At 39.7% G+C, this 9,698-nt stretch overlaps 1 protein-coding gene across 1 annotated transcript; it reads right to left on the bottom strand.

Moving 5' to 3' along the window:
- Window positions 1–1,147: 1,147 nt before the first annotated feature.
- LOC130560583 (28S ribosomal protein S5, mitochondrial-like) lies at window positions 1,148–8,957 on the bottom strand. The gene is made up of 5 exons (XM_057344469.1): window positions 8,873–8,957; window positions 7,668–7,796; window positions 4,425–4,550; window positions 1,972–2,205; window positions 1,148–1,230 (listed from the first exon to the last, which is right to left on the bottom strand). Exons 1-5 carry the CDS (start codon window positions 8,919–8,921, stop codon window positions 1,163–1,165), a joined length of 606 nt encoding a protein of 201 aa, XP_057200452.1. The 5' UTR covers window positions 8,922–8,957; the 3' UTR covers window positions 1,148–1,162.
- Between the last annotated feature and the right edge of the window lie 741 nt (window positions 8,958–9,698).

Genomic DNA, 9,698 nt, shown 5'->3' with positions numbered 1-9,698 from the left:
ACGGTTTTTGCTTGTTCGTTCTCAGGACACCAGGGAGAATGAGGGAGAGGGAGGGCTGGAGAGGAATGCAGAGCGGAAAGCAAGCCTGATAATGTCCCCGAGCACTTCAAATGATTTTCATCTAAAGTGAACTGCAGAAGCTCCTCAATTCTGTGTAAGGCCCTCTGTGTCTGAATAGATCTAGTTTAGGTTACATCACAAGCTCATGTCAAGTGTCCCATGGCATGCAATACATTTCAATATTGTACAATAATCTCGATACACATTTAAAGGGACAGCGTCACACAATTAGCTATTGTCTGGTGTCAGAAAACTATAGAGCGAGTTGCACAGACTTTTAAGGTTTTTATTAATTTCGCAGCAAGAATTCGGATGAACTTTTCTCTTTGCGTTTCGCTGTTTGTAACAACAAGTAAGGGCGAGTGAACATCTTTGTCCAAACTATAACATTAAAGCATCTGACACTGGAAAAGACTGAGGGGTCTGACTCACAGTCTGATGCACTACAATCACTACTGCCAAGAGCACTGACACATCCATCAACAAGACAGAGAGACAGTATGAAAGAGAGAGAAGAGTTCATTTAACATAAATCATCGGAATAATCTGCCTTTCTTCTGATTTCTTGAAGTGTTCATATAGGAAAAGGTTTGACTATAAACCTGTCAACACCTCTGCCAATAAAGCTTTATGGAAATGAAACTACAGTATCAGAGGACAAGAAGAAAGACAACATGCAAAGTGCAGCAGAGTAAAAGAGAGAGAGAGAGAGAAGACCCGAGGTGAACCGCTGTACTGTTTTCCATTCTGAACTCAGCAACATTTCTGCCAAATGAGTCTGGTGGTGCCAGCCTGGGGCTCCATACAGAAATTTGTTTATGAAACGTTTATTGTTGAGTATAATTAGATAATGCTCCAGACGCTCCGCACTACATGCTAATTTTGTGTTGTGCAGATCTGGTATCCCGTCAGCCCACATCCGGCAGTTAAGAGTGGATGAGAAACTTTGAGGGAATTAAATACAGTATACACACACACAAAACCACACGAGACTCACACACACAGTCCAAAAAAACACTACTTATGAAAATGACAAAAAGTACAAATGTCAATTACTTCCCTTCATATTACATTCACATTTTAGTGAAGAGTTAAATGAGTTTTAAATGCAATTGCAATTTCGTGTTGTACTCACCTCTATGACACGCGAGTCGAAATCTTCATACGTTTCTGTGGGGAAAAACAAAACTTTTTAATCCCCAAAACTGCACAGGTTGAGCTGTACACAGATTGCAGAAAATGCTCCTGAACGAACCCTATTTGTGTTGATTAGGGACAGCGAGAGTGTTCAACGAGATTTGCAGAGCAGTCTGTTATGACCTCTGCCCCCCGGGGGTCTACGCTTGCTGCAGTAACTCATTACAGGTCTTTCATTTTGCCTGTGAGAGGCGAGAATATTTCCTAGATTTAAAGCTGGGGGTGTTGCCGAGTGATTCGGGGTGAAAAGGTTGGAGCACATCTAGACGTGATTTAGACTTCGAGCCTCACTGTTGCTGGGCAATCCATCACAGGACTACCAAAGATTGCGCCTACCTCCCACCGGCCAATCAGACAGCGGGAAACCAAGACTGTAAGTGGCAGAACGGCGTTGAACAGCAGTGTAAATTACAAGGAAATTGCGCTTTCTGAAACTCGTTTTGAGAGAGGAGTGTAGTGTGTGCCTCAAGGCAACTAAAGCATGCAGGTGCAGATATTAGATCACATGTAGTGTGTAGTAGGAGTGTATAAAAACGTTTACAAGTTGTTTTAAACCTGCACATCCCTTTTCAAGTTAGACTAATCAAACATTAGCTGCCGTGCATTTTTCATTCACCCTGAAATTGGGCCATGTGATGTTAATAATAACAGAAATGTTACTAACTCAATAGGTTTTGGACACATCTAATATCTACATTTATAAAGCACACACACCTCCGTTGGGACCTGGGTCCGGCGGGCCCAGACTGATCCCACCCCAGGAGTTGCCCGTCCATCCTCTCTCTCTCTTTATCTTGGTCTTCCTGCGTTTGTCCCATTCATCTCTTTGGCGTTCCAGGGCTGCTGTGACCTCTTTTTGCTCTGCCTCCCCTCGCTGTGAGGGCCTCTGGACGGAACCATCCTTATACACAGCCGTGTTCAGACCGGGCCACAGATACCCAGCACGACCTGAGTATGACATCACACAAGTACAGACACTGTTACTGGTTTTTAGAGGAAACTTTGCTTCAGGAAAAGACTCAATGAACTGAAGTGAGAGAGTGAGGGAGAGAGACCAATCGATAGAACTCCCTTGAGGTCTTTTTAAGTGAAAGTAAATAATGAGACTCAATAAATGTGGCCGTCTGTGAGGGATATTGGCTTAACAGAAGGTTCGATTCTAACAGAAAATATGAACTACTGAACTTCATTATATCATTAGCTGGGTGCAAACTGAGTGAAATGTTTACCAATAAACGTTAATGTTATTTTTTAAAGGAGTTAAAATTCTTATGCAGTAAAAGCACTGGGCATACACTGGCAGACATTTACCAATGGAGATAATTCATTTAGAAGCATGGGGTTAAAGGGATACCTCAGGCTTGAATCAAAATTTCCCCATGTTGTACTTACCCTAAAGCCAATTTTTTGAAGCTACAAAAAGTGGATTCATCGATCGAAGAACGGCTCAACACGGCTCCGTGGTCTTAACAAAGGTCTTCTGAAGCGAATCGATACGTTTGTTTAAGAGAAATACCCATATTGACAACGCTTTTAACAACAATGTCTAACATCCGCTGCAGGCGAATGAGAGGCTTATTTTTCCACTAAATGATGGTGACGAAAGCACCCGACCTGAGGAGGCAGTGTTTCTATTGGCTGAAAACGGAAAATGCTGTGTTCGTCACAGGAACTTACGACACGCCTGCGTCATTTTCAGAAAAAAAGCCTCTCGTTCGCCTGCAGCGGATGTTAGACATAGCTGCAAACTCAGAAGAGTTGAAAAAGGTGACAGCTATACGATGGGGTGGGGGGGGTTTGGGGGGGTTTGTTTTTTGGTTTGGTTGTCTTTGTTTTTTTTTTTTTTTTTTTGTCTTTTTTATTTTTTTTATTTTCCCCTTTTTTTTTCTTTTGTTTTTTTTTTTATTTAAAAAAATTTGAGCTACAGGTAGATGTGGAAAATATGGATTTTTGTCGAATTTGAGATTGTCATAAAAAAATACACTGCCCTCGTCTCGCGATGCCAATGCTCCAAGTCATATTTAACATCTAAAATGATCTTTATTTGTCTACGTTTTCTGAGAGGTGCACCTTCCTAGTCTTTCAGGAAGCAAAGCGCTTGCACGTCTGACGTTTTGGTTTCGGTTTTAAAACATGCAGGATTGAGAAAATGAAGTGCAGGACTGATATTAAAAGAGTTACTTAGGACGAATATCAATCGCACCCAAATGCCTTACTCACTTAGAAGGGCAGAGCTCTAGAAGTGAAAATTCTAAAGGGAGACTGGCAACTATCTCTCATAACATAGCCGTGTCGATCACACGGGTGAGCTGAATAATAAAAATCAACGCCATTTTCTCTTTATCCGAGACGACACTTTGCGTTCGCCCTTTCAGCAATGCTTTTCACGTGCGCAAACATGACGTTTAGAACTCGTGATTCTGGTTGGCCCAAGGATTAAAAAAAGACGATGCCGTTATCTTGAATATGGTTGGCCAAACGAATCCAGGTGCTGGACCAAAGGCATTTCAGACGCTCGAGAGTAGACGCCCCCACACCCCACAAATTTTGATTCAAGCCTGAAGAATCCCTTTAATTCTACTTTAAGTCTAAAGCCCTGTTCAGACCGCCAGCGACACCCAGTGACAAAGCCAGGCAATGTCCTTCATTTCAATGGTAGCCTAGCGACACGAGCAACAGTGACCGTTGGCGACAGAAAGTGGGCGTGTCTAGCGACTCGACAAAGTTGTGATTCGCTCAACTTTATGCAAATGATGAGCAACTTCCGGAAGCGACTACCAATAGAGTACACCAGCAGAGCTCACATCCGCCGTCTCTCGTCTGTTACAGCAGGGTTTGTTTATAAATGTTTCTAGGACAACCAAAGCTAGGGACGCCTTCTGACGACCTCGTAGCGAGAGACTGGCGACACTGGTGGTGGTGTCTGGTGGTCTGAACGCAGCTTAAGGATCACAAGGAGTTAGGAAATGAAATGAAAAATCACTCTGATGAAACCATCACTGAATCAGAAACTCAGCATCTGTCTCACAAGACAGGTTTTGTGATGTCTGTCTTGAAGAACTGAATAATGTACTTAAGGTTTGGGAACCTTCAATTAGCATCAATACAGCTTTAAATGTTTTCAGCATGTTCAGAAAAGAAAGAAGAGAACTGTGGGTAGTGTGTACCTTCTCCAAGATTCTGTCCTCTGTTGAGATCTCTTTTCAATTTACGTTTGGTTCTCTTTCCTCGTCCCTTTCTGGCACCGGCGCCAGTCTCAGCTAAGACACCCCGCCAGAGCTCTTCAGCTGTCACTGAGTGGAAAAGACAAATGTCAATCAATCAATCAATCAATCAATCAATCAATCACACACACACCTATAGTCACACTGTATGTTAACACTTTGCCAACACACAGCCAGCTAATTAGCCAGTGTGACAAAACAAAGAATAAACTAACTAGTATTTTTTTAGCCTGTGAGTACAGATAAACATTTGCACAATAAGTGTCTATGTTCATTTCAGCTGTTGGTTTTGCCATGCAAAAATGGACTTTCATCCACATTCGGTGTCTGTGTGTGTGTGGCTGATCTGGGACATTGGGAGTTGTTTGATGTTGTTCAGATTTAATTAGGACTTAATTAGATGAGAGCGAGAGGGCTGCCAGGCCTAATGAAGCATCCGATTTCATCAAAAGCAGTTACAGAAACATCATAATTCTATGTGACAGCCAAACATCCCCAATACACACCGACTCACATCAAACTCAAGCAAACACACACTCGCATCCGGACTGACGCAATCGCACCATCTGCAAGAGAGACGCTGCGGGCACATCCCCATGTAGTTTGAAAAGTTAAAAACAAGCTAATTTTTAAAAGAACAAACGTCTCTTTTGTAACCACAGGGCTCGAGACTCATTTTTCCCACTGGTCGCACTGGTGCGACCCACTTTCTCAGTTCGTCGCACCAATTTACAATTTGGTCGCACCCTTTTTTATAGTAATCATATAGTAATTTATATAATATTCAGCTATCCACATTCCCCTGCATAACTTGTATATAACAGTACAATTTGTATATAGCACATCTGTACATACAATATACTGCCTATTGTCCTTTTGTCTAATATTGTCATATGTGTATTGTCTCTCACATATTAATTTTTTACGTTTTCTTACCTGTGCCTTGTCACTTTTTTAACCTGTATGTGCACTGGAAGCTTCCGTCACTAAGACAAATTCCTTGTGTGTCCAAGCACACTTGGCAATAAAGCTCTTTCTGATTCTGATAAAGACCTTGCATAATGACCTCAGTTGATGAATCACTCTGTTAATTTGTCACTCTGTCTTTTAAAATAGTCGCCTATAGACCACTTCTTATTTGCGCTTTAACACTTGCGAGCCCAATAAATCCAAAATAAATGCAAAGAAACATTGTATTTGTTATTTTATACAGTTGTTATTATTTTGTTTTATATTGAAGTTATATTGGCTATGAAATGATCTGACACAAATATAACCTGTCACTCTTCACAATCCTCATGTATTGCCCTCTTTACAAAAAGCTGTAATTTTGCCACTGCCTTCTTTATTTTTACCACATAAAATTAAATCAAATTAGCCAGCTCAAAACTCAAAAGTAACTCCGGACTAAATGATTATATACATTATGTACTTTACTACACATTGTCATAAATAAACTTTAAATACTAATTCTTACTAACCACTCTTGTTAAATGGTCTAAGCACGCTTGTGTTCTGCTGAACAAAATGAATCGGTTCAAATGAGTCATCACGTCGCAAATTGGACATTAGTGGACATTGACGCGCTGTTTTTCACAGCTGTTAGGACATCGCAAAAGATATAAGTTAACACGGAAAACACTTCATTGGATAGGAATTTTCCTTTATGTCAGCTGCATGTGTGGAACACTGGTCAGGGAAGAAAAGGCAACATGTTTTTGAGCACATTCACTCAGCTGTAATTCAGGTAAAAATATTCTCCGAATGCGCCACGTGAAACATTGATTCTGACGTCCGACCTTGCTTTTGATTAAAATGTGAGGGAGAGAGACCGTTCAGTTCAGAAACCAATGTGTTCGACTTCATTAAGTGCTGCACAGAATGATCGGAATATGACATCAATGTTCCGTGAGAGTGTTTTAAAAGCATATGGAGCGCTCTGTCCCGCAATGCTTTTATGCTGTTCGGTCTGTGCAACACCGAATGAAGTCAAACACACACTTTAGTTTAGAGACAGAGGGAGTGCACGAGCTCTCTGCTCGCTCTTTCCTGCACTAATCACAAGCGCGTCATTCACCACTCGTAAATCACATTAAATGTTAAATAAATCTTTGGCGGGGCAAAAAATCGTTTTACGCACTCGCTCCAATGTGAAATTTTACCTCGCACGTTTTAAAAAAACGGTCGCATTTGCGAGCATTTTGGTCGCAGTCTAGAGCCCTGAACCGTAACATTTTTTTACTTGTACTATATAAACGAAGAGGGATGTGTCTGAAAGTGCAAATGAGCGGTTGCATATATTTTGTAAAAGGATATTTCACCCCAAAAAAATTCTGTCATCATTTACTCATCCCCATGTAATTTCATACCTGTATAAATCACTTTGTTCTGATGAACACCGAGAGATATTTGATAGAATGTTAGCAATTTTCTCTTCTGGGACCTCAATGACTACCATAGTAGTCAAATACATTTTTTAAAAGATCTCATTTTATGTTCAACAAAACATAAAATGTGCTATAATTTTTTCTACTATGGTAATGGATGATGTCCCGGAACTGAAAATTGCTAACATTCTTCCAAATATCTTTCTTTGTGTTCAATAGAACAAAGACATTTATACAGGAATAATCTGAGGGTGAGTAATTGATGACAGAACATTTATGGGTGAACTAACCCTTTAAGGATAAAAGGCAGCTGAACGTGTTTCTGCCTATTAAGCTTAAATAAGTCATATTTATCGGCAGATTTCATAGTGAAGCAGAGATTGTTTATGCTTAAAAAAACAAATTGTCTGAAATTTTTCCATACTGGTAAAATCCATGTGGAAGAAAATCATGCATAAATTTACAGAGGCAGTATAAAAGGTTCCTAAAGTTAATTTTAAGTTTCACAAAAGAATGAAGCAGCTCATTGTTCGTGTCAAGAGCTTGCAGTGGTCACTACTGAATGATTACATGCTATGAGGATTGCTAATAAGTTTGTAACTGATTCGGCAGACAAATAAATCTGAATCAATTTATGCACATCTAATCCCTTCTAGGGTGACCTGATGTTAAACATCTTGTTCAAGGGCTGCCGGTCCTGATCCCTAACCACTAAGCTTCAACATGTCAAGACTGTGTGAATGCACAGAAAAGCACAAACATTAACGCTAATCTAACTGTATCATCATAAGCGGCTTACATTTGTTGAAGAAGCTGCTATGTCTGTTTGGCTGCAGGGTGGCTGTGACTGGAGCGTGCTGGGTCGGACTGCGTCTGACAAAGTGGGATAGTTGAGCGGCGCCCCCTAGTGCTCTCAGTGTTCCAACACCTGTTGACAAGACGGACAGTAAATACTTTCCTCCAAAGCAAGAATAAGAATTCTGTGCTACCTAATACAAAGCCTAATAAAGACAGCTCTACAAAGTTCAGTACCCAAACCAGGATCAGAGATTACATATTACAATGACACAACTGTCCTAATGCTGGTTTGACAAGTTTAAATAAAATGGATAATTACAGAAACAAACTAGGAGTTTGTATATTACTTTGCCTGCGTTCACACCAATGTGTAGAGTACAATGTGTTTATGTTTATCAGTAGCAATCTGTTTCGCATTTGTTGCAGCAACAAACAGTCCTAGTTGTAGTTAAATCTGTACATTTGATCAGATGTTTGGTCACCTTCACTTTATATGTGCTTTGCATCCAGAAAAATGTGCACCCAATTTAAAATGCTCCCTGTCAATAAGCAGATCTAACTGCTATTGGAAAATGTTACTTAAGGCACAAGGTCAAATAAGTTTCTAAATGAATAAAATTGAATACAATAACCATAGAAAAAAATTATGTAAACTTAAGTCAACTCAACATCTTAAAAAACGCTAAAACTCCTTAATACCTTAATATATAACGTTAATAGTTGATTATTGCAGATGGGTTTCAGACACTGATGTAAAGCAACATACTGTGCAACTACTTCTGGTTTGTTGTGTGGAGAACGTAATGCATTTCAAACCTCTTATTATTATCTGCAATAAACCGGATATTTGAATCATATATATAAGACATATAACGTTATGTAAAATAAATAGGTACGAATTGACAAGTGCACCTCCTCTATATTTTTAAGGTCTGTACGACAATTTCAGATAGGAATGTCAGAGTTGCGATAGACTGTAGGGAAGACATTTTTCGGTAAATACGTAAGAGACACACCGAAGCATTTTCTAACAGATTTATTTTATTCCTGGTGTGTCTGACAGATGCAGTAAGCATGCTCATGTTAGCTTTATCTTCTAAACGTCTTCTAAACTACATTTATCCTTAATTATGCATTGATTTAAGTAACCACCAACAGCAACAACACTTAACAAAGATAAAACCACGATTTAAAGATTAAACTCACCTTCATATGATAACCTGAGGACACAACACAGCCTTGTGACAGCCGCCATGTTTAGATGCTCAGGGGTCCTTCAGCGCCGAGAGTGCTGTCCTAACATGTGCCTGACTAAAACATACTTCAACAAGAGTGTTTGTTCAACCGCTTCAAACGTTCAGATTAACGGTCGTATTTAAAAGCAAAAGACAACAAATGGACGAATGGATTACAGGTATATTTATAAGGTAATTTCATGAAATTTATGAATAATTTAGTGCCTGTGGGGTTTGTTTGGGGGCAGTGTGCAACTCTGCATCTAAGTTAACGTTATAAAGGTAATTAAACTGACCAATTATTGGGCGCATGACTGGTAAATTTATTTGCAAAAATTTGTTTTTTTTTACTAACGAATAAACGTAAAATACTAGTATAAAGTAAATATGCTTTAGTATAGAAATAACAGAAATCCCATAATGCACCATGATATTATCCCTGCAACTGAAATGCATGCTTTTATAACAATTTTATCAAGCATATCTTTGGATTTTGGATTTATATTTTGGATTATTATACCACATATGCAATCACTCCATCAAAAGATGAAAATGTAATGTTTGTGTTAAAAAGGCTAGGGCTGGTATGTGGAGCTCTCTCCGGGTCTCACATCATATCTGCGCTGTCATGTGGGACATTACACCCATCTGTAGTCGGTCTGTGATGCCGTGTGCATTAGAGTGAAGGAATGACACCTGTGAGTTCAGTGGAGCCTTTCCTCATATACTTTAATCAGCAGCTCCATTATCAGGTTCAGTCAGACTGTGTCCTGTTTAGACTGCATCAATCACAGGGT

The sequence above is a fragment of the Triplophysa rosa genome, linkage group LG10 (assembly GCF_024868665.1).
Source record: "Triplophysa rosa linkage group LG10, Trosa_1v2, whole genome shotgun sequence".
NCBI classification, from domain to species: domain Eukaryota; kingdom Metazoa; phylum Chordata; class Actinopteri; order Cypriniformes; family Nemacheilidae; genus Triplophysa; species Triplophysa rosa.
This window is presented reverse-complemented; position numbering and strand designations above follow the sequence as displayed.

Excerpts from the sequence above, each read along its gene's own strand:
- LOC130560583 (XM_057344469.1), bottom strand. The coding sequence starts at position 8,921 with ATGGCGGCTGTCACAAGGCTGTGTTGTGTCCTCAGGTTATCATATGAA. Across the intron at positions 4,551-7,667 it reads TAGCAGCTTCTTCAACAAAT|TGACAGCTGAAGAGCTCTGG; the intron begins GTAAGCCGCTTA and ends TTTTCCACTCAG. Across the intron at positions 1,231-1,971 it reads GGACCCAGGTCCCAACGGAG|AAACGTATGAAGATTTCGAC; the intron begins GTGTGTGTGCTT and ends TTTTCCCCACAG.